Source organism: Culex pipiens, chromosome 3 (assembly GCF_016801865.2).
Source record: "Culex pipiens pallens isolate TS chromosome 3, TS_CPP_V2, whole genome shotgun sequence".
In the NCBI taxonomy this organism is placed as follows: Eukaryota; Metazoa; Arthropoda; class Insecta; order Diptera; family Culicidae; genus Culex; species Culex pipiens.
This window is the reverse complement of record NC_068939.1, coordinates 31,464,349-31,490,395: the sequence shown is the minus strand read 5'-3', so window position 1 is coordinate 31,490,395 and position 26,047 is coordinate 31,464,349. Positions and strand designations below refer to the sequence as shown.

At 33.8% G+C, this 26,047-nt stretch overlaps 1 protein-coding gene across 9 annotated transcripts in view; it reads left to right on the top strand.

The window, feature by feature from the left end:
- LOC120422324 (diuretic hormone receptor-like) overlaps positions 1 to 16,121 on the top strand; it is a 68,390-nt gene extending 52,269 nt beyond the window's left edge. For 5 of the 9 annotated variants that reach the window (XM_039585717.2, XM_052709804.1, XM_052709805.1 and 2 more), the window contains 4 exons: positions 258 to 446; positions 7,934 to 8,073; positions 8,675 to 8,725; positions 15,465 to 16,121. In XM_039585717.2, coding sequence (XP_039441651.1) covers positions 258 to 446; positions 7,934 to 8,073; positions 8,675 to 8,725; positions 15,465 to 15,516 — 432 coding nt within the window. In that variant the 3' untranslated portion in view covers positions 15,517 to 16,121. Of the gene's footprint in view, positions 1 to 257; positions 447 to 7,933; positions 8,074 to 8,674; positions 8,726 to 12,412; positions 12,575 to 15,464 lie in introns of all 9 variants that reach the window. The other 4 variants (XR_008212423.1, XR_008212425.1, XR_008212424.1 and 1 more) reach the window with 4 other exon arrangements.
- Positions 16,122 to 26,047: the final 9,926 nt, after the last annotated feature.

Sequence of the window (26,047 nt, the reverse complement as noted above, 5' to 3'; positions counted from 1 at the left end):
TAAGCGATATCAACATCAACTAATGCAGAAGCACCAGTCGAACAGCTCAAGCCCAGTGTCCTCTTACAAATCCTTTTAACCAACCCTTTCTTGTACCTATTCTTTCGTTTCGGAAGTAAAGCCAGCACTCTATTGTAAAGTTCCAAATCGAATCACTTGACAAACAATTGAACAAAATCTCTTTTCATGACAACTTCCACACATGTACACACTCATACTAATCGAATTCTGTCGATTCCCCCCCTCCTCGAACGCAGGTCCTGATCACGAAGCTCCGGTCGGCGAACACGCTCGAGACGCGCCAGTACCGGAAGGCTTCGAAGGCGCTGCTCGTACTTATCCCGCTGCTGGGCATCACGTACCTCATCGTGATCTACGGACCGGAGGAGGGCGGCGTCGGCAGTCACATCTTTGCGGTCACCAGGGCGATTCTGCTGAGCACACAGGTGAGGTGAAAGGTTCAGGTGGGGGAGAGGAAGGTATTTATTTTATTGGAAAAGGAGTGAAAACTAGTGTCTGGATTTGAAATGGGGTTGAAAGGTGTTCTTTTTGAAAACCCTACATGTTTTTTCTTCCACCTACAATTTTGTGCCCTTTATGAAAGAAATTTCCGGTTGTGCTGGTCAGTGACATACCCCTTGAAAATAATTGAAATAGTACACAGTTACCAGTTATTTGATTGGATTTCAATTTTTAAATGACGAAGAAGTATTAGTTTTTTTTATTGCAGTTCAATTTAGTTTAATTGATGTTTCATTTATTTGCATTAATTTCGTTGTTTAAGCGTTACTTGTGTACTGTTACTATCCTAAGCTGAGATAAGGATTACCTTTCAACAGCTGATTAATTCAATGTTTGAAACAGAGTTTGCGGGTGCTTGAAGAATCGAGTTAATCTACTGAGGGAAAAAGTTAAATTAACCTTCGAAATAGCTATTCTTATTGATGTTAGGTAAAGTTTATACAAGTTCATGTCGGAATCTGGAGCTCATTTAATCTATCCAGACAAAAAATAAATAACATTATTCAAAATTCTTTATGGGTAATTCTCCGCCAACTCACACAGCAGTTGCCCCGACCCCTCTTCGATTTGCGTGAAACTTTGTCCTAAGGGGTAACTTTTGTCCCTGATCACGAATCCGAGGTCCGTTTTTTGTTATCTCGTGACGGAGGGGCGGTATGACCCCTTCCATTTTTGAACATCCGAAAAAAGAGGTGTTTTTCAATAATTTGCAGCCTGACACGGTGATGAGATAGAAATTTGGTGTCAAAGGGACTTTTATGTAAAATTAGACGCCCAATTTGATGGCGTACTCAGAATTCCGAAAAAAAAATTCTCCCATTTTCCGTTACTTGACTGTAAAAAAATTAGGAACATGTCATTTTATGGGAAATTTAATGTACTTTTTGAATCTACATTGACCCAGAAGGGTCGTTTTTTCATTTAGAACAACATTTTTCATTTTAAAATTTCGTGTTTTTTCTAAATTTTCAGGGTTATTTTTAGAGTGTAACAATGTTTTACAAAGTTGTAGAGCAGACAATTACAAATTTTAATATGTAGACATAAGGGGTTTGCTTATAAACATCACGAGTTATTGCGATTTTACGAAAAAAAGTTTTGAAAATGTTGGTCGTCGTTGATCATGGCCGTTAATGGTCACCCGCGACAGACATGGACGACGAAACAGAAAGAAACGCAAAAGGTAACTTTTTCAAAACTTTGTTTTCGTAAAATCGCGATAACTCGTGAGAGTTAAATATCAAAAAAAATATCAAATTTGTAGAACATTGTTACACTCTAAAAAATAACCCTGCAAAGCTAGAAAAAACACGAAATTTTAAAATGAAATTTTTTGTTTTAAATGAAAAAAATACCCTTCTGGGTCAATGCACAGTGTTCGGAATGGCAAAATTAAGTGGAATAAATTGATAACTCCTTTATTTGACGTCCTAGCCAAATGGTGTCTTCGGAAGAGTTGTTGTACTTGATAAGGGCTATCTTTTGAAGTTGTTGACATACAGGGTGACGACCTTCCAGGGTGTCAACCAAAAACTAACTTTGTTGGATGACGTTGTAGGGCTTTGGTGTCTTCGGCAAAGTTGTAGAGGAGAAAATTTCATGAAAGTTTGTCCAAGGCGCCAAATTTGTAGCTCTTAATCTACTCGAGATATACGCCATTTTTGCAAAAATGGTCCAAAAAAGCACTTTTTTGGTGATACCTCAAAATGTTAGCATTTTAGCGGCCTACTATGTTCTGGAGAGTTGTTTATGAAATAAAATTACACATCTTTGCCGAAGACAGCAAAATGTTTTGAGCCTTTATTGAGGAGTTATAACAATTTTTAGGTGATTTTGAGCCTATTTTCAAGTTGCTATGTTTTCAAAATGGCGCATTATGGCGCAAAACCGAACAATGCACCTGAAAGTACTCACTTTCAACTACATTTCCTGAAAATATCTCCGTGTCTATCGGTGTCTATTTTTAGATAACTCAATTTTAGTTTGACTGTTTTTAATCAATTTATTTATAATTTTTAAGCGGAATCTTATTGAAAACGTGGTAATAATCGATAAATTGAAGAGTAAATTGATCGATTATTATGGAAAAAACTATGTCTATGAAAAAATACGACAACCTTTCTGAATTGACCAAGTATAAAAAGAAATACTTAATTTCAAATACGAACAATTACTTAAAATTTTAACCTGCATTATTTTTGGCTATATATGTTTTTATTCATAATTTTAGAATGTGTGTCATAATTAAAGCATAAATAATGTATTTTCCATAATAATCGATCAATTTACCCTTCAATTTACCCTTCAATTTACCGATTATTACCACGTTTTCAATAAGATTCCGCTTAAAAATTATAAATAAATTGATTAAAAACAGTCAAACTAAAATTGAGTTATCTAAAAATAGACACCGATAGACACGGAGATATTTTCAGGAAATGTAGTTGAAAGTGAGTACTTTCAGGTGCATTGTTCGGTTTTGCGCCAAAATGCGCCATTTTGAAAACATAGCAACTTGAAAATAGGCTCAAAATCACCTAAAAATTGTTATAACTCCTCAATAAAGGCTCAAAACATTTTGCTGTCTTCGGCAAAGATGTGTAATTTTATTTCATAAACAACTCTCCAGAACATAGTAGGCCGCTAAAATGCTAACATTTTGAGGTATCACCAAAAAAGTGCTTTTTTGGACCATTTTTGCAAAAATGGCGTATATCTCGAGTAGATTAAGAGCTACAAATTTGGCGCCTTGGACAAACTTTCATGAAATTTTCTCCTCTACAACTTTGCCGAAGACACCAAAGCCCTACAACGTCATCCAACAAAGTTAGTTTTTGGTTGACACCCTGGAAGGTCGTCACCCTGTATGTCAATAACTTCAAAAGATAGCCCTTATCAAGTACAACAACTCTTCCGAAGACACCATTTCGCTAGGACGTCAAATAAAGGACACAGCAAATAAAATAGTAATCCAGCTGCGTGTAAAAGGCCTGGGTGTAAAATAAATTTTGTATTATTTTATGAAATTCTGTGTAATATTACACCCTGAAATATGTAGCCCATCAGTATGGGAAACCTACCTGACCGAAATGTCAAGCTCACATATACGTTTATCCTTTCCATTTTTCATCGGTCTGATGGCCGAGCGGGCTAAGGCGCCAGTCCTTACTGTAGGTGCTGGGTTTGAGTCCCGTCGGTTGCAACTTTTTTTTGTGTTTACAAAAATTGTACATGCAGCGTGTAATATTAAGTGTTTATTTTGACGAAGGTGATGTGCATGCTTTTGCATGCGATTTTACCATCGGATTTTTTGCTGTGGAGTTATCAATTTATTCCACTTAATTTTGCCATTCCGAAAACTGTGGCAATGTATATTCGAAAACTACATTAAATTGTCCATAAAATGTCATGTTCCAAATTTTTTTTACAGTCAAGTAACGGAAAATGGGAGAATTTTTAAAACTTGTTTTGTGTTTTTTTCGATGAAAAAATCGTCGGAATTCTGAATACGCCATCAAATCGGGCGTCTAAATTTACATAAAAGTCCCTTCGACACCAAATTTCTATCTCATCACCGTTTCATGCTGCAAATTATTGAAAATCACCTCTTTTTTCGCATGTTCAAAAATGGAAGGGGTCGTACCGCCCCTCCGTCACGAGATGTCAAAAAACGGACCTCGGATTCGTGATCAGGGCCAGAAGTTACCTCTTAGGACAAAGTTTCACGCAAATCGAAGAGGGCTCGGGGCAACTTTTCCCGATTTCGTGTGTGTTGGTAGAGAATAACCATTATACATTGTTACAGTTTTTTTAATACCGAAAATCTTTTTTCAGATCTGTGAAAAATTTGCTAAAAGTCCAAAATTGCTCTATTGGATGGTATGAAAGTACAAACTAAGTTTTATTCATCGAAAAATACCAAACATTCTTGGACTAGCCGTGACCGTGGTGTAGGGGTAAGCGTAATTGCCTCTCACCCAGTCGGCCTGGGTTCGATCCCAGACGGTCCCGGTGGCATTTTTCGAGACGAGATTTGTCTGATCACGCCTTCCGTCGGAAGGGAAGTAAATGTTGGTCCCGGACTAACCTAAAAAAGGTTAGGTCGTTAGCTCAGTCCAGGTGTAGGAGTTGTCTCCCTGGGTCCTGCCTCGGTGGAGTCGCTGGTAGGCAGTTGGACTAACAATCCAAAGGTCGTCAGTTTGAATCCCGGGGTGGATGGAAGCTAAGGTGTAAAAAGAGGTTTGCAATTGCCTCAACAATCAAGCCTTCGAACACCTAGTTTCGAGTAGGAATCTCGCAATCGAGAACGCCAAGGCAATGCTGTAGAGCGAATAATTTGATTTTTTTTTCTTGGACTAGCAATAGAGGAAGGAATCAGGATATAGAATAATGTAAATAAAGTAAGCTGTTTGAAGGGACTGAAGATTACCTATCGAAAAATCGGAAATCGCCATCAGTAGCATCAATCGGATTTAATAATTTTTAATCAAAAATTTGAGAATTACTCTATAATGTGATGAATTCAAGTAAATTTAGGCTGAAAGTCGTTTCACCGAATAGAAATTTCGCTGAAGGTCATTTTGCTAAATGGGACAATTCGTCGATGGATGTTTCGTCGAATTTTATTTTTGCTTTAAAAATTATTGGGAACGTTTTTTTTTTGCTGAATATAACTTCAAAATTATAGATTTTTTTTTGCATAATGTTTAAACTGCATTGGATTTAAAAAATCCTCGCAGAAATAAATGAAAATTTTACTTAATTTTTGATTGATATTTATATAGAAACTGCTTTTTTCAAATTTATTAAATAAAAAATTCAAATGAATAATCATTGTAAATGTTTTTCAAAACTATTTGCGTTTTAAAAAAATGCCTATAAAAATAAAAATAAAGTTTTTTGGTTTTAATTTTTTAAGGAACTACCCAGGTCCAAAAAATGCATAAAACATTAAAAAATCAATAAAAACCCATCTCTCTGAATTATTCACAGGACTTATTTTTTGAAAAATCTATTTGATTTCAAAGAAATTCTATTGTTAGAATGAACCCAAAAGACAGAAATTAGTTTTGCAAAACCAATTTTGTTTCAAAGTACTAGAAATTATATTTTTTAAACAATTGAGTTTTAAACCTGGCTCTGAAAGATATTAACCCCAATTTTGAATTGAATTTGATTTTTTTTATTTTTCCTGCGTTCAGGAAATCATTTTGAGCAACTTTTGTTCTACGAAAAACTTTACTTCTCTTGTTTTATGTTTTTCTTGTTTCATTTTTAGAATTTCAATTTGCATTTATCTTTGCCTTTCTAGTTTGTTCATGTTTTTACAGTCACTTTTAAATTTTTTGCCTATTTTTCTCATTTTCTGCTATAAAATAACACCATTATCATTTAAATTGTAAAAAATGCGTAGAGGCATAGTCTGGGACACTAGAAAAATTACAACATAGTTCTTTTTACTTGAAATATAGGAAATGTTAGTAAAAACATAGCCAAAGTTGACCCCTAAAAAAATGTCATTTTTAAAAACATTGGCAATGTCACAAAAAAAAACAAGTCAAACATCCAACCCATACATTTTCTAAAATTTTAAGAGTTCTTCTTTTCAATGCCTTTTAAAGATCAATTTTTTTTGAAAAATGGATTTTTGACGATTTTTTTAATCGAAGCCCTTCTAAAGGCGGGGTTGGGTTACAGAAAGTTAAACTCATAGAAATATTTTTTTCAAAACAAGTTTTGATTGATTATGTTAGAAAAAGTATTGAAAAACCAACAGATTCTGTTAAGGTTTTTTTTTCAAAGAGCTTGTTTTTTTTGAAAAAGATGCAAATACTCCCAGAAATTAATTAAATCATATTTTAAACTGGGCATGTTTGACAGAATGCAAAAAACACAGATATTTTTAACGAGAAACCAATTCATTTTCAAGAAACTGGTCATGTTGAAAAGAATTCAAAAACTTTCAGAAATTAAAAATATAAGAGTAATTCGCTGCCAACTCACATGAAATCGGAAAAAGTCGTGAATAGATAGACATTTGGTGTCAAAGGGACAATCGTCCAAAGAGTCATTTTTATGCAAAATTTGCTGAACTTTTCGAGAAAAATACCTTCAAAAGCACACGACTGAGTTTTAGGGGTTAAAAATTCGAAAAACTGGTAAAAAACAGTCAATATTATCACTTTAAAAAAAAAATTTGTAAAATTTACTTAATAAATCACTCGTTTAGAATACATACAAAACCCTTTCCTTATGTTCATATACAGCAATTCCCCGCGAAAACAGCATGGAAAAAAAAAACAAAAGTGCTCGGATCGGGCTCAAATTTTTTCTGGGGGTTCCTTGACCCGACCCGTATTTTTTTGTTTGGCCATAACGGTGACCTTAGGGTTGGTCTGAAAAATTGCCATTTTCGTCGATTTTCGCAAAAACAACTTTTTTCGAAAATCATAACTCATAATTTGTCCTTTCAAAGAAAAATAATAAGAGGTTTCAAAAATCTAGCCTAACTATGAAAAGGGCGTATGAAACTTTAAAATGCCGTTTTGACGGTGTCTGGACCAAAGAGCCTATGTCTGGAAACATTTTTACGTAACATACTAAAAAATGGGAGAAGTTCATTAACAGGATTCCGAGTTATGATTTTTTGAAAATAAAATCCGTGTTTGTCGACGCGCCGCGCGCAAAAACGGGAATATGACAAAGATATCGAAAATGAACCTCGGAATCAGGGACCACAAGTACCCCTTAGAGCAAAGTTTCACGAAAATCGAAGAGGGGTCGGGGCAACTGCTGTGTGAGTTGGCCCATAATGTTAAAAAAGTCAAAAGAACTGGTCATGGTGAAAATCATGCAAAGTTTACCAGAACTCAATAAAATCATCTTTGAAACTGTCCAAAGCATTAGTTATGATTAAAAGAATGTAAAAAACTACAGGAATATCTTTTTGTTGAGAAACCAATTTATTTTCAAAGAACAGGTCTTGTTGAAAAAAAATGTCAAAAATACAGAAATGTTTTTTTTCGAAACTATTAATTTTCAAAGAACTGGTCAATCGTCCAATTCGGCGAAGCGATCTTCAGCGAAACGTCCATTCGGTGAATCGAGTTTAGGCGAAATGTCACGCTCTCAAATGTAGATACATATTTGGAGTTTGTTTTTCTTAACTTACAACAGCCGAATGAACAATCTTAAAAAGTTAGCACTTTTATCCAGAAAAATGCCCAAGAATAGCGATTTTCTGCTTTGTCCAAAATTGATTACAATGTCCTCCTCATCCAATAAACCACGTGCCTTCTTCTATTTTAATCCTAAACAAAAAATTGTTTACAGTTCCAGCTCGATAACAGTCTCATTTATATCATTTTTTTGTGTACACTCAACCATCATCATCGTCTGCTTCTCTACCCAGGGCTTCGTCGTATCACTGCTGTACTGCTTCCTGAACTCGGAGGTGCGCCAAACGCTGCGGCACCATTTTTACCGCTGGCGTGACGAACGGAACATCCTGCGGCCCGGCGGTGCCAACAAAGCGGCCAACAACCATCGCAGGTATGAGCATGTGGAGTTTACGTTATTGCACTACTCACTGTTGTCTGTTGTCCTTTGGGAAGCCAATGTGGATCTTCTGAGAATAGATTACAGTGTTTCTCGTTTCATCCATCAACCTCAAGCCAGGACATGTGACAAAACAGGATTTGGTTCAGAAATTGTAGTCAACATTTTTAAACTGATCTAAAGTTTCAGTCTTAATTTTAATTTTCATTTTGTTACTTTGAAACTAACTCAATTTATTATTTTTTCAATAAATAAACCAATTTTCTAACCCATTACACCACGTCCTTGGCGTGTGGCGCCGTTGTCAGCACGATATTTCAAACTAATCCTTGTGGTTTTTTTTTCTCATTTCTTTCCAACATTTGTGCAACATCATCATCGTCGTCTGCGATGGACGACGAAACCGCAAATATTGCCGATTGCATCGAACTTGGATGGTGGACTGGTTGATTGACGGAAAAATCAATCATCATCGATTGGCGCTCTTCTTCTTCTTCTGCTGTAAATAAATGTGTGACTGTGTGTGTGTGTCGTCGTCGTTGACGTCGTAAACTTTAACACAAAATGGTTTCCATCTAATGTTGGCTTTCGAAAGACCAACCATCAGCAAAGACTACTCGCCGAGGTCACGGACCGAGAGCATACGGTGAGTTTTTTTGGGAGTTTTGATTTTTCTATGTTCAGTGTTTGCTGCATAATAACATTTCGTCTGTTGTGTGCTATCTTGTGACAATGACCTTTTAGTACTATTCGAGAAAATCGATATTTAAAGTTTGATGATAAATATTTTCAAAACTCTTTGAAGCAATCGGTTCATATACTATCGCTTAACAAACGCTCCAAGTTTCAACTTATTTGATTACACCAGTTAAAAGGTACAGTAAATTATGTAAACAAAAATCTGAAAAGCACGTGTCACAATTGTGCACAGAATTCCCATAAAAACTAAAATAGGCTTGAATCAATAGTTTAACCGACTTAATCAGTATATTTTCAGAAACAAAAGATTACATAGCCTTTAGAAAGTGTGTATCAACAAAAATTAGTGAAAAACAAGACAAAATTTCCACATTTTCAAACAACATGTATGACGTGTCACAAGTGTGCACGTTAATTTTGATGATAAATTGGTCTATGTCACGAGTGTGTATTGCGATATCCGGGAAACGGAAGCAAGTTCCCAAAATCGGGTTAAAGCATCTTGTAGTGTTTGTTAAGTATAGCAAAACGTCATCATTAACTCATTTTCGACCAAAATGGTCTATGTCACAAGATAGCACACAGCAGACGATTTATTTGTAACATGTGTACATTTTTGTTTCATAATATTTACGTTATCTTTCTATGGTTTTGTTTCTCATAAGGTATTCCAATTGAGCAACTGATGTTGACTTCAGAGTTTGCATTTTCTGAATTACCTTTTAAAGCATGAGAATAAATCTCTACCTTTTTGGCAAATCAATTTTGAGATCTCATCGACACATAAAAAGTGACTACACAGTAAAAAAAAACTATTTTTAGACATCGGGTTGCTGAAATACGGCCATATAAAAAGCACAAATAATTTTGAGTTTATTTCTTAAATTCAGAAATTCCAACATGGAGAATGCAAGTTTTTGAAGATCTCCAACTTTTTGAAAAAAAATAATACAATAAAAATTAAAAAAATCTAAGTTCAAGTTGAAAATTGTTGCAAATCGTTTTTGCAGTTTATGTTCCTGGAATTTGGAACAATGTTTTAATTTGTTTAGAATTTTATAATTTCATAGATGTTTCAAACATCGGATTTTTTATTTGTAGCCTACACATTCCTACCATACCATACCAGTCAGCCTACGTAGTCAGTAGCCTACACACTTAGATTTTTCAGTTGCTGAACAGTTCAGTAAACTGAAAATTCCAGAATTCGGTAATAACTTACCTAAATTCATTGGATGATGTTCTTTATTGTTCATCGCACAACCGCAATTTGGAAAAAATGTTCATTTTGACAGATGGATTACTGATCAAACTTTACCAATTATTCAACTACCGAAATCGGTAAAAATATCTAAGTGTTAAAAAAATGGAAAAAGGGGAAGCAAGGAAACAAAAAAAAAAAAGAAAAGATTTTTATCACTGGATGAATAATATTTGAAATTGTTTTTTTTCACTCTCAGTTTTTTTAATTTTTAAATGGTTGTTTGTTAAGCTGAGAATTTTTTAAGTTCAATATTGAATAATTAATTAAAAGGAATAACTCGACCCTTTGTATTCATTGTAATGCATTCTGCTAAAACGTTCAACCAAACCACAATTATTTTTGGATTTAAAAATTTTCAGTTTACTATTAGTGCAAAAAATAAACAAATAGTTGAATTTGTTGATTTTTTGGATTTTTTGGAAAAAGTGAATTTTAAACAAAAAAAAATCAGGTAAAAAACTATTATTTTTGTTTCATTTTATTTGTATAACATGCTTTCTCCTTCCTTCATGATCCATGATATTACGATCGAAGTTGAAGGATTACGTGCAATAATCAGCGTCCAAGATTTTCGAAAATAAATAACCATTTAAATTGTATTTTGGATGAAATATTCCGGTTTCTCGATTTTTTTTTAAATTTTGATGAAATTTAAAAAGCTTCAATTTTCTGGTTTCTTTAATTTGCTGTATTTCAGCAACCAGAGGTCCAATGTCAATGTCTCTTAGGGTATTTTATTAAAAAAATTTACAACTTTAAAAAAAATACTTATAGGAATGGACAATCAGGGGCACTGTTTAAAAAACATAGACTTATATTTTTAAGTTAAAATTAAACTCTTATTGCTAAATCTTAAAAACGTTTAAATTTTTTTAAGTCTGTTAAGTTCTTTTCGATTGCAAATTTAATATTACATTTTCATTACATTTTTCGCTTGCTTTTTCAAAAGGTCACATGTGCATAGGAAACCATTGGTGTTTTGAAAAATAATCTAGATTTTACTAAAATAAAAAAATAGTAAAATTTTGCTTTGAAAAATCTTTTTTTTTCAAAACTTCATAACTTGGCGGCAACATTTCAACATCCATGGCTCAAAAGCTGCGGGTTTTTGTCTCCTCAAAAAAAAAAAAAAAAAAACAAAATCCAAAAAAAATTTGAGAAGTAGAATTTTCGTGAAAAAAAAATTTAAAAATCACAATTTTTACTTTCACTGTACCTATTTTTCCTGAATAGTGCACCATGACACCAAATTGATCAAAAATCCTTCAAAAGATACACATTTTCGAATATTTAAAACTGTATGGAGTCTTGTATCGGTGAACCAATGACACAAAATAGTCATAGGGTAGGCTCCCAAAAGGTTTGAGCCAAATCAAATAACACAAAAAAAAAAAAACACGAGCAGTTCCTGTGTGTTCATGGTTGTGTTCTAATTCAATACCCATCCAAATTATGGAAATATATCAAATTTGAAACGTAAAGATTAACTTAAAAAAGAAATACAGATCAAACGAAATAAAAGTAATGATTATTTTCAGCTCGTTATACGAAAATAAAAAAAAAAGTTCAATGCGACCAAACAGTTTTTAGATCATATTTAAAAACAGAGTAAGCAAAAACCATGCCTTAAAAAACATATTTTTCTTTGCTCATTTTTTTACTGATCTTCGCACAAATAACGTTTAGAATCATTGGACGCTGTCCTTCTGAAGAAGGGAAAAAAACTCCGAATGATTGATTACCAGCTTTTTCCCCCGATGGCGACGCATTTTCTCTGCAACGACCATGGGTGTTCTCCATCATTAGACTGATAAGCCATGAGCCATCAATTATTATTTTCTGCCAAAATTTGTTGCAAGCTTTATCCGCTTAAGCTTAACCGCTCCCAAAGTTCGACGTAAATTTGATTGCGGTCACCATTTTCAATTGCACCCTCGCGCGTAATGTTATCCTTCCGGGAAAATCTCTCATCAATTTGCTCCACTCGTAAAACAGCGTGATGGTCAGCGGAGGTCAGCATAAATTTTGCAAACATGATCCCGGGGCCAACCACAGTGCTATTAGCAAAACCACTACGTACCACCCAATTTCGCACTCCCCTCTCCACACTTCCAAACTAATTGCTAGTAGAGTATCGTGAGTGTTTTCGATGTTTATTAGTTTTGAGCACTTGTTTGTCAATTTGTCCGTTTGCCAGTGTAACTCTGTGTCTCTCGCTCCCATTGACTGTTATCGTAAATCAATTGGTTCAAATGTTTGTTTTTCATCCTCACTGTCCACTCTGGTTGTGTGCGCGTGTTATTTAAACTTGACTTTGGTTGGTTGATCGAATGAGATTTATTATTATTTTTTCATTTATTTTATTTCCAGTGTGACAACCACTTCGGCACCGTTAATTTGATTTGATCTCTTTCTCTCTCATTTGTAAATATTATCCTCGGTTTCTGTTTCCAGCGCTTTTGTTTATTATTTTTCCTTTTGTAAATAGCACCTGTTACTACAAAATCTATGCATTCGAAAATGCATTTAAAAGTAAGTTTGACGTTGATTTTTTGATTTCTGTGTATTGTTCAGTAAATGTAGCGATCGATTTGTTTCTTTGTTCACGAATTTCTGTAAAGACATTTTTGAAACAACATTAAAAATCATTAACTTACAAAATATATCTAAAACTCTTAAATATTTGTTCGAATTTGAATTTTTTGTACCTTTAATAGCTTTTTTTTCGACAATGTGAATAGTTTTAAAAAATTGCAATATTATTTTTATACCTTCATCATTTTTGGGATGACTTTGACAACAATCAAAATGTAAATTTCAAACTAAATTACTTAAATGTTGAAACAAAAGACATTGAGTTTGCTCAAACGTGACATTTGTTTTTTTAATTAAACATTTTAAATCATCTTATTTTATAACCAGCTTGTAAGCTTTTAAATATGTCATTGCAGTTCCACTGTTTTAAAAGAAAAATGAACAAAGAATTTTAATAGAATTATCTAGATTTTTAAATTATTGAATTTATGTAAACTTTGCATTTCTGTGACCATCCGAAGGTAAAACAGAATATTTATTTGAAGATGAATTATTTAAATTTGCAACGAGACAGGATTTGTTCTGAACTGTTTGATAGAGTGCACCGCGTATGGGAGATTGCAATTTTGTATTTTTCAATGGTCTTTATTTCGAACAGAATTTTGAGGAAAAACCACGCCTTAATTTTTTTTTAACAAATCAAAAGATTGTTTTTGTATGTCTTATGTTGAAAAAAAAAACATAGTTACACTTTCAACTTATTTAACATGATTAAATAAAAGTTTTTTTTTAATATCTTGTAACTTAACAAAATTTAAAGGTGAGTAAATTAAGCTCAACAGATTTTTTTTATTGAACCCCCAACCCCCAACTTCAAACCGTTTAAAAACAAAATATGTTTAGTACCTTATAACAGAAACTTTCGTTTATTTTTTGTGAAATCAACTATAATTTTTTAATGCAATTTAAAATTATTATGATTAGTATTTAACTAAACAAGACAGACCTTAAAAGACATTAAACTAATAGAAAATGTGTTTTCTTACAATGTTTTGATAAAAGTTTTGAATACTCATAATATTCATAATATAATATTCATGAACAAAACTGAATTGAAATGACAAAGTACAAAGAATCTTTAATATGTAAAATTGTAAATTGATTCTTATACATCCATTATTAAATTCCTGAGAATCGAGAGTCAAATTTGGAAAATTCTCATCGATAAGCGGAATAAGCAGATTTAATCCTTTGATGCAAATAGAGTTTGATAAATTTATTCTTAAATGCTGAGCAAAAAATCTACGGAATGCAATAATCGTTTCTTCAGTATTCATCTCAAAATAATTTTTATTCAAAAGTGCAAACAACTTTAAAAGTTCCTTTTCGAACATTGAAAATCAAACAAATAGTGTCTAAGACAGTTACAAAGTAAAAAAAAAATCAAATATGTTTTATGGGAGCTGAATATATTTTTGAATTGAAAACTAATAAACATTTATTTTGTTTATTTAATTTGAAATGGTTAAGGTCATTTAAAAAAAATGTGAATTCAATTTCGTTGGCAATTCTGATTTTGAATCAATAAATGATTTTTGAAATTACAACTATGAATTTTGTTGACAACATTTTTGATTATTTCTCATTTTTTAAAGAAAATCATACTTTAGTTGCTAGATTTTCCTAAACGTAAATTTTAGAAGGATGAAAATTTGGTTAGTTGAATATTGCCTCTTTTTGAGTAATTTTAGCTAAAATAACAAGTAAACGTGTGAAATTCAACGGAAACTGATGAAAATTTCTCCAGTTCCTGCTGTAAAATTACACATTTTTTGACACAAAACCTGTTGTCATTCCCAGATGTAACTTTACCATATTTTTTGCTGTTCAAACTTTATCGCAAAAGATTCCTTTTCAAGTTACATAAAACAGTTTTAATTTTCTTTTTGTTAATCATAAAATAAGTATTCAATCACGAAATCGATCAGAAAATCATTCATTGAAAATACAGATATTCAAATATTCGCAACCCCATTTTGTTTATAGCCTGCCTACAAAATTTTATTGAGCCTTTTATGAAAAATCTTACTTTGCAAAATGGCTTCTTTCAACGTAGGGAATGTTTGGATAAAGTTTCATACAATAAAAAAACTATTATGAAAGATAAAAGTGAAAATGTAGAGAATTGCTCGATTTTTGAAAATCAAAAGGATTTGAAAAACAAAATGTTTTTCCTAAAAGAGCACTCAGCTAGCAAAATCTAAACTAAGAAATATGCAAAGGCTTATTAATTAATTTTAGTTGAAAAGTTGTCCAATTTTCTGAATTGTATATGTATGAGCAGAACTGTTTAAATCTAATTAAACACTAATTGAAAATTGAAAAGCATTGGAAAAAAGAACTCTAAAAATTCAAGAAAATTCTGGTGTTGGAAGTTTGACTTCTTTTATGTGACTTTGCTTATGTTTTAAAAAATGTAACTTTTTTAGGGTTCAACTTGGGCTATGTTTTTAGTAAAAATAAGTTTACAGCAACTTTTGTTTTGTCTATGCCTCTATGCATTTTTTCCAATTTAAATGGTAATGCAGAAAATGTGAAAAACAAGCTAACAATTGTGACTGTAAACATATGAAAAACTAGATAGGCAAAAGATAGAATAGGCCACTATCAAAAACAAATGTAAACTTAACAAGATAAATGCAAATTAAAATTCTCAAAATTTAACAAGAAAAGTAAAGTTTTTCGTAAAACAATATATTAAGTACACTGTAAAATGTTTCAGGGTTTTATTTTTCCAAGTAACAAAAAAGGAAAAATTTTAGCTTTCGTTTGAATTAGCTTTTGAAACTGACTCAATTAACTTTTCCCCTCTCCCCTCCTCTGGCAGCACCCTGGAGTACAGCATCGTGATAATGAAGAGCTCGGCGTCCCGCAACTGAGATTGGCATTCACCTGCCGCTGAGGCAGGACCACCCATATCGTCGATTCCAATGACAGCTCCCCCGCTCCAGCCGCAGCCAGCTTGGCAAATCTCAACGACTACTTCGTTCATCACAGACGGGAGCGCCACCGCCGCAGACAAAGGTGACAGCAAATCGAATTAAATTCAACACTTTTCGGAGCTGTGGTGTGGTGAGATGGTGTAAACAAAACGCACACCAATTCTCACACACACTTGACAGCTTTTCCACATTGAAGTTGACACGTGGGTGATTGAGTGTATTGAGGGTCCTGTGTGTCGTTAGAGTGTGAGGTTTAATATTTGAACTCTTTTTTTCTTGAATGGTTCTCATCTTACAATTTGAACGGGGTGATTCCCCTTTAGGATGCGTGTGGGATGTGTGTGTGTGTGTGTGTGTGAACTAGTAAACAGAACATTCCAAATAAATTGTGCAAGGTTGAGATTGGATTTCAATTGTGAAAAAAGTCTGGAAAGTTGCTGAAAACGACGATGATGAGGAGAAAGAGTAAATATTTGTGACTTGTTGTGTAGCTAAATTAAAAAAGGCGCCACATGAGATGTGGTGAAGATTACACACGACATGGCAGGCGCAAAATTCAAGAGATCTGTCTATTTATCTACATGTGCGTGTGTGAGTTTGTGTTAAACACAGACGAAACTGTATGCTGGAAATAAATACAAACTTTTTGAAGTACAACGGCCGTATACTAGAGAATAAAATTTTCTACTGTTTGTTTACCGTCAAAACATTGCCAAAGTCATAGCTGTTTAAATAGGTGGAATTTATGTATATTTGTAAATATCGGAAAAGAAATAAAAATCCTATATTTTATGTGTCTCGATGGATAATTGCACGTTTTATTGATAGAAGAAAAGAAATCCTACTTTAAACAAAGTTAACACGTTTTTAATTTTCAGTATAACCTTGTATCAGTATCTTCTCTTGATATTTTATTCAATTTTGGGTAAAGTACTTTTTATAACTTTATAATCCTTTCCTTGACTTATTAAATAGGCAATTTCCGCAAGTTACTGTTTTAATTTTTTTAACTGCATTTATTGTTTTTATTTCAAAAAACCTTTATAAATTTACATATAATTTGAATGATTACTTGATCTTTAACGTATACAGATGTACAGACGGTAATTTACAGATAATTTCGATGCACTTTTTTTACAGAGTTTAAAAACGATGTTATGTTAATCAAATTATGATAGAAAAAAGGTAATTGCTTACCTCAGTTAATAAAATAATTACATTTAGTTTTGCAATGTTCAATCCTGCCCAATAAAATAACTTACTTGAATTTCGCATCAATTATTTACAGGAAATTGAGAAGTCAAAATTAACGCCAGAGTGACAATATCCAAATTTTCAATTGAAAACGTGCTTAAATTAAGAGTGGCCAGACCTACTGCGTTGTATTTAAAGCAGAGAGGATATGGCGAACGGATCAAAATTCACAGAATCTCAATAGGTAGTGTAATAATTTGTAATGTATATTCTTTTTATTGTGTATAATGTGTAAATGATTAATTTTTTTCGTGTATAATGTAGCATTTGATAAATTTCATTAAAACATAGCTGAAATATTCAAAACATAATGTAAATATTATTGAGGCAGGTAAGACAATTATAGCACTGAAACGGAATATTAATGATTTGCTTAACGGAAAAAATAAAATAAAAGAACGATTAACCATTATGGGTAGAGAAAATCGAAAATTTTCGTTATCTTGTTTATAAGTAATAAACAACTTTTTTTTCATTAAATTAAGTTAATATTTTAGCCTGGACAAAAATTATATCACTGACGTTTTCAAATGAGGCCGCTGCAAATATTTTTCATATGAAATAAAGAAAAAAACAGTCTAATCATCTGAAAACAGTTAAAAATGCAGTTTTCTGCATTGAAAATCATATTTAGCATGTTTGGGCTCGTTTAAAAATATTTTGATTTTTTGTAAAATTCCGATGTAGGGGAAATATACCCTATCTAATCAAACACCTAACTTCGTCATATGAAGAGTTTGATGCTCGATTAAAGCTCCAAAAATACTATTTAGGCTATAAACTTACCAGCAACAGCACCACTTCAAGTAAGCACGCAAATTTATGCCATTTACTGGCCAAAAAGATCAAATTGAATGCACTTTGATCATAATTTCTATTTTGCGAGACCATTTCTCATCATTTTGGTGGCACACACATCCACATGCAAGATGAGAGGTTAACTGCTTAACGAAAGTCGTTATCAATATCTATTCACTTGCGCTAACGTTTTCAAAGCGCCTAAGATATAAAATTGCTTCCAACTACCGGCAACATGTTCTTTTGACCATTAGTTAGTCACTCACTTGAAAAATAATCCCGAAACATGTAAGTAATTAGCAAGCGCCATAAAAAAAAACAAACGCGCCAAGTCTTTTGACGTTTGAATTTTGACCACCCATTCCAATCGAAGGCTGAAGAAAACCGAGCGAGAAGCGAAACCAAATAAAGTACAAAGGGTGGCCACCAACACCACAAGCAGCGTCTGTTGGAGTGAGCCAGTGATGCCAGGAAATTTTCTCTATGAATGATACTTTTCGTGAGTGTTCGCTTGTTTACACTTGTAGCCCCAACGGGGTCAGAAAAGTTGGAAATGCATTTTCACCGGCTCTATGAACACCTGAAAAAAGTTGGAAATGATTTTTTCATTGTAACTTAGGGTAGACGCATCTGTTTTGGATCTACCTTATTGTAAGTGATTCTTGACATCCTTCCGGATCGAATGCATCAAGAATAATCCAAATCGGTTGAGTTTTCGCCGAGATACAGCCTGATGAAGTTGCATTTTCAACTTTTTTGACCCCCTTGGTGCTTCGCGTAAGTTTTGACCCCGTTGGTGCTACAAGTGTTAAAATTTCATCAATTTTTGCAACACTAAGCAGACCCAAAAGAGCGCTGGAAGAAAAAAGAACTAAGCTGAAAATAGGAAAATGGGCGTGGCCCAATGCACTCGACTGATTAGAATGCATTTGGGAAATATTTTTTTTAAATGCTTGTAAAAGGAATAGCATAACTTTTAATAAAAGTGAAAATAAACAGAAATGTTCACAAAAAGTTGCTCTACTCGTAGGTGTACTTGGTTTTAGTAAATTTCAAAGAACACTCCAGATTATCCAGCATAATTCAAACACGACCGCTCATTAGGCCCTAAAATGGGTATATTACCCCTACAGCAACGCAAAGACTTTTTTTTCTCCCAAAAAAATAATTTCGTCATTGCTTAGATATTTTGGAAACTAATGATTGCAAAACAACTAAATAGGTGTATAATGCATTTTAAAACACTTTTTTCATTATAATGTTGAAACCATGGCTCGTAATTTTATTTATTATACTTTTTTTTATTTTTTAAACCCCCCCTCCCCCTCGGCTTTGGTCAGAGTCGAGTGACATAAACTTCAAAAAATATTTGCCACGGCCTAACTCCTATTTTATTTAATTTACTTGCAGTTGTAGCGATTTAGTCTCGGGCAGTGATATATTTCAATGATGTGTACTCTCTTAAGGTTCGTTTAAGACTAACTTTATTTTACAATTCTACAGTCGGTTCTCTACCTACAACACTTCTGAGAACCGACTTCTCACCCTAAATGTCGGCGGGAGTCCTAATTCCACGCCGACGCTAGACGAACCGTAATAAAACATTATTACGGTTACATCCTGCATTTCCAAGCCACATGCTCATGCGCATCGTCAACACGCATTAAGTGCGTGTAGCGAAGGACGAAACGAAACAGAAACACAAACGGTCGTTCTGTTTAGCATGTAACTTGGGAATGTAGTGGTGGTGATTACCACACAGTGCATGCATAATGTATAAGCAATCGATGTATAAAACTAGGTCAAAACTATTCTTTTTCATCTATAGTCCTCGTTCACAGTCCAAAACGAAGCTTCGAACCATCTAATTGTTTTCAATTGTTTTAAAAACATTTATCCTAGAAAATGTCAAACAATTACAGCTTACTTCACAACTTTATTTTCCTTTGCCATACTTGTCAGGCACTATTTATAAATTACATCAGTTTCAGCTACTGCTAGGTCGGCCAGGGTGAAATGAGAGTTTCAAATTGAAAAGTTTAAAATAAGGTTAAACTGGATTCAGCAATAAATCTATTAATTATTTACCATACACTGCAAAATTGAAAATGCATGTGCAAAATTATTTCTGCGAAATATCTAAAAACATAAGGTAAAGAAAACGAACCTTTAAAAAAAAATTAAAAAATTAAATAATTACAGCGATCTCACAATTTTCATTACATCATCCGTTTTGCCCCATTCGGCTTCAGTCCAATAAACTCTGTACAAACTAATAAATGTGCGCACATTTGCTCGCAAATTCAAATGATAAACATTCTGTGAGCTGCATGTAAACATGGGATCAGCAAGCATTTGCACAAACAAAGTTTTCCCTTTCGTCAGCTGCAATTAACAGTGGTTATTCTAGACAGGCAGACGTTATCAAGATATTCAATGGAATTTGAAAATAAATACATTTCAATTTGTATTATCAGATCTACACGTGTATTGAAATTTAAACCTAACCTCACAAATCACCGCAATTTCCAAGTATGGAGTTTAAGGAGATGTTGTTTTTTTTGTTATATATTAGTTATTTAACGATCCTCGGTCCCAACCTGGTCACAGCACCTAAAAGGACATAATAAAAATAAGTTATGAATAAAAAAAAAAAATCACCGCAATTTGCACTCCATTTTACTCAATCCCGTTAGATCACCGGCGGTCAAAGTTTGCCGGATTGCAGGAGGTTAGGCAAATTGCTCCAAATTCACTTTTCTAACCTTCCGTAATTGAATTCCGTACCGGTGTGCTTCCCGATTGCTCACCACATCGTGTGCATCGTGGAGCAGCCGCAAAAAGTAACCGGTCGGGCAAAACTTCAACAGTATTTTCAACCATTAGAAGACACTTGTGAGTGTGGTTTGAAAGATCGCCCTGTTGAAAGGTAGAGAGAGCTGCCGAAGGAAGCTGCAACTGGTTTTTTTTTCTCGAATAGATTATGCAAAACGGATTCCCTCCCTCCCTGGTGCTGAAGGGGGTAAAGCTAGTTGAAATAAGGACGTGGAGCATTTGTGTGACTTCGTTTGCTGTTACTTGATGTTGTCTTGATGGAAGTTGTCTTAGTAGAACTAAGTACATCACTTAGTTGCTTTGAAAGTAACAGTTGTAATAAAAAAACTAACTTAATCCACCCATGTGGTTGGTGCCTTCCTCACTTTTTATCAACATTTGGTGATATGATGAGTTTGGACACAAATTATATCTATTTCACAATAAAAAAATACACAAATGTCACTTAAGCGGTCATAACTTGAAACTGAGCGTTGCCAGATCTTCAAAAAACTCATTACCTAACCAACGATGAGTCGGATGATGGATCCGGACAATGCTTAGGAATTTTAAAAAAAAGTATAAAAATATCACTTAAGTGGTCATATCTTGAGACAAGGTTGCCAGATCATCAATGTTTTGGACTCATTGGAAAGGTCTTTTGATTACCTAACCAACGATGGGTCGGATGTTGGATCCGGACATAGTTTATATACATTTAAGTGAGATCCGGCTTCAAAGAAGTACATAAATATCACTTAAGTGGTCAGAACTTGAGACAGGGTTGCCAGATCTTCAATGTTTTGGACTCATTGGAAAGATCTATTGATTACCTAACCAACGATGCGTCGGATGATAGATCCGGACATAGTTTTCATATAGATAAGTGAGATCCGGCATCAAAATTCCAGCACCTGATTCGCAACTCTGACACTTTTTTATACGTAACTTTTGAACTACTTATCGGATCTTCAAACAATTCAATAGTGCAGTAATAGGCACCAAAACGAATCGAATGCAACTTGTTTTACTCAAATCGGATCAGCCAGTGCCGAGAAAACTTGGCAAGAATTTTGAGCACCAAGGTGAATACGCACACACATACACACACACACACACACACACACACAGACATTTGTTCAGTTTTCGATTCTGAGTCGATAGGTATACATGAATATAGGTCTACGAGCTGTTTTTCAAAAGTTCATTTTTCGAGCAGGATTATAGCCTTACCTCAGTGAGGAAGGCAAAAATGATAAAATTATTTAAATATGAGTCATACCACTTGACGTTTTCAGAGAATGGAACGGTTGAACCAAATTAAATCGTTGCAAACGAAAGGTGACTAGTTGGGCTTTTTTTTAGTCAAAGATACTGAGAAATTAATAAAACATATTTTTCAATGATTTTTCAGAATGTTTAACAGATTTTATCAAAAAATAGTGAATATCTATTAACAGGATTCCGAGATATGATTTTTAGAAAAAAAATAAAAATATCTGATTTCGGTCTATTAATCGGACTGAAAGTACCATGCTTCTCCATCGAAATTAGTTCTCAAAGACCGTACTGAAAACCGAAACCTTCAAAGCCAACAAAGTTTTCATTTCGTCACCATCGTGCTAACTTGTCGTACGTGCATTTTGGGCCAAATTGAGTTAAGAACGCCATTTTGTGCAGCTCACAATGCCTCACCTTTTGACCTTCACAGATCCCCAAAATTCGATTTCAATCCTGAGATATTCAACAAAAACCGAAAAAACTCCGTGCATTTTTGTCACTTTACATATGAAAGTAGTTTCAATCTTGTCGTACTATCGTGTCACTCCATAAAAATTGATGTAAGTGCGACAAAAGGCCAAAGGGATTTCAGGCCAGGAAAGTCAGGATGCGTTTGTCGCACGTACAAGTTAGACTACCGTAAACATTTGTAATTATAACTCGGGACTCCAGCAACCAACTTCAACCAAACTTCAGGACAATGCACAGAATGGTCAGCCAAACAAAACGTGTTTGTTATTGTTTACATTGCGTGCTCTCGTTTTTGTATATTCAAGGTCAAACATTAAAACGCGTTTTTCTCGGAACGTCAAAACGGCGGGTGCGACAAGATAGCACGACGACGTCGATTTGATCTTTAAAGTATTAAGCTCTGTTTTTAAAATTTCTTAGTATTTTGCATCACCTTCCTTTTGAAACAAGGTGATCATCATCAAAAATCATAAATCAGGGGGCTAGAAAACATAAAAAAAACATTTTTTAAATGGAGTCTTATCAACTGATAACAATTTGAAATTTGAAATAGAATATTTGGGCTTGTTAGAAAATATTTTGAATTTTTGTGAAAAACCAATGTTAGTTTTTGATGAAACTTATTTTCGTCGTTACTTAGAATTTTTGAAAACTAATGATTGCAAATCATTTGGACTTTTATAAAAAATCATTCAAATGGTAAAACCGCAACCTGTATTTTAAATTTTAGCTTGACTCGACGACACTTCACTCGACTTTGATCAGAGTCGAGGGACATTTACTTAAAAAAAATATTTTAACAGCCTAACTAATATAAAATTTTATTTATGTAACCCTATTTTAGTCAAATTTGTATGGTTGTTTGCCTATTACTAGGGCTAGTGATTTTTCGTAATTTCACGGATGCCGCGTAATCCGTGAAATTTGGTAAATGCCGTGAAATGCCGTGATATTCGATTTTTTTTTTGTTGACATTTACTACTCATAAGTGAAGATATTGTTTGTTATGTTTTGGTTGTAACACGTCGTGGATAATACAATATGAAGTTGGAGCATGGAACAACACAGGAACATGTTTTCATTATTTCACAAAGTTTCAAAAAGATTGTGAAAGAACGTTATTTGTAACGTAAACTGCATAAAAAACGCAAATTTTATTATTTTATTTTCAAATCTCATAAACGCAAGAAAAGTAAAAAAAAAAGTAATCTGCTGGTTGCAAATGAAAATTTTGATTTAATATTTTTTAAATACAAAACATGTTCTACGGAAATTTGTTAAGTACTTCGCAATGTTTTAAAGTTTTCTGGAATTATCAATAGGGACTATCCATAAACCACGTGGACACCTTAACGGGGGAGGGGAGGGGGCAGTCCACGCTCCATACAAAATATATATGTTTTGTATTGAAATCGTCCACGAGGGGGGAAGGGGGGGGGGGGGTCTGAGATTTCAAAAAAGTGACCACGTGGTTTATCATAATACATTTAAAAAAAAACAACACTTTTATAAGAGGAATTTAGCCATTTTTTTATTGAAATATTAAATTTTCCATTTGTTGAAAACCATGACAATAATTAAAATTTTACTTCTTAAACTTTACTTTTGGTGGAGTTTTTGTTTAGTTTTTAAGATGTTTAAGCAAACTAAATTTTAAATATCTTAGTAAAATAGGATAGCTGAATGATAAATTCTGCTGATGAAAATTTGCAAATTTCACAAAACTAAGTTCATATTTTTTGTTATAAACATTTTGTGGGTTAAAAATTAAATCTTAAAATTTTGCACACTTTTTCAGTTACTTTCCTGTACACAAATATTCTTAAATATCACATTTTGCGTTTATTTTTTACAGATTTTAGAGTACCGTGTAATTCCAATGTTTTGAAATTGGTATGTCACGTAATTTTAATTTTATTGCCGTGAAAAATCACTAGCCCTACCTATTACCTATCGAATGCATTTTCTAAATATAAAATCACTGCCATTAAACCGTCAGCTTGCATTAAAAAAAATCTAAATCATTTTAGAGTAGTTTAGGGGTCATATTAAAGGTCGGGCAATATAAAAAATAAATTGCAAAATTCATAGATCTAGAGTTTTTTCTCAAAATTTATTTTCCCTGAAAGAACACCCAGTTAGCAAAATCTAAACGTAGAAATATGTACCCTCTCTGCAAAGGCTTATGAATTAATCTCAATTGAAAGGTTCTCCAAATCTCTCCAAATCTCTTGGAGCAGAACTGTTAAATTCTAATAAAAACACAATTGAATTGAATTGAAAAACTTTACTTAATCCACCTTTAGGTGGTTGGTGCCTTCCTCGCATTCATAAAGTGAATACACTACACAGCCTCAAAAAAGTGTATAAATAACACCTAATTTTATCAAAATATTTGAGATCCGGCCTAAAAAAGTGTATTCAAAACACTAAAGTACTTATAACTTTTGATAGAGTTGTCAGATATTCAATCTCGTTGGAAAGATCTTTTGATTACCTATCCAACGATGGGTCGCATGATAGACCCGGATAACTTTTTCATCAAAATATTTGAGATCCGGCCTCAAAAAAGTGTAAAAATAACGCTTAAGTGCTCGTAACTTTTGATGGGGTTGTCAGATCTTCAATCTTTTGAATGCGTTGGAAAGGTTTTTTCAAATACCTTTCTAACAATATATAGCATGACGGGTTATCTTACAAAAACCACCCTTTTTACAATATTCCGAAGTTTAGCAAAAATCGTTTTTTAGCATAACTTTTGAAGTACTTTTCTAAACTTCATAATTTTAACTAGGGTCTTGAAGGACTCCGAGACGGATCGAATGAGACCAAAACAGTCCAAATCGGTTCAGCCAGTCCGGAGTATTGGTGTGCATATTTTTCGGTGCACGGACATACAGACATACATACGCACAGACATTTGTTCAGAATTTGATTCTGAGTCGATAGGTATACGTGAAGGTGGGTCTACAAGGTCGAAAAAAGATGTTCATTTTTCGAGTGATTTTATAGCCTTTCCTCACTGAGGTGAGGAAGGCAAAAATTGCAAAATTCGATTCTAAATAAAACGTCCATTGCATTCTTTTGCAGATCAGTTGATGTTTTGATCCTCTCAAAAACGATAAAGAAATTGCACGAATCTTAAGTCTCAATAACATCTTTTTTTTACAGTCCAACTTTACTGAAAACATTAAATATATTCAGTCGGCAACAATACACGGTTCCCGCCAGCCGTTCTACCCCCTTGCTACAAATTCTTTTGTTTTTGGCCGGCTTAGAAATGAATCCTTCTCGGAAAAATACGATATTCGTTGATTTTGATTCCGTAAAAAAACCTTAGCATGGGCATTAATCCTGCCGTGTTCAGGTGCCTTCAACGGCATCTTCATCGAGAAAGCTGACCTAGCAACAGTCATGAGCCACCGGGGGTTGGTTCGGGTTCGGGTGAGTAGAGTTTCCTGATTCCGTTGGTGTACATTGACGATAAAGGCCGTCGACGTCCGATGGTGCAGTATGAAGGAGTGCTGACCATTACGAACGACGTTTGGAAGAACTTTTTCTCCGAGATTCCAAAAGGGTGCTGGTTCTGAGGATGCATCTCTACAAGCAGGTGCCGTCGTTCTTCAACATCAATGGTCGATGGGTTTGTAAAGAACAGAAAGTGTGTCAATCGACGATTGTCATGATAAGCAACAGGCTTCTGAAGGATCTTATGGTTACATTAAACAAAAGTCTCTCATAGAGTTATCTACGTACGCATGAATAGCGTGTATGTACACGAAGGGTTTTTGGTTATAATTTGTACCCTCCAGCAAAAACAAATGGTGAGCTAGTGTGCGTGAGATCAAGC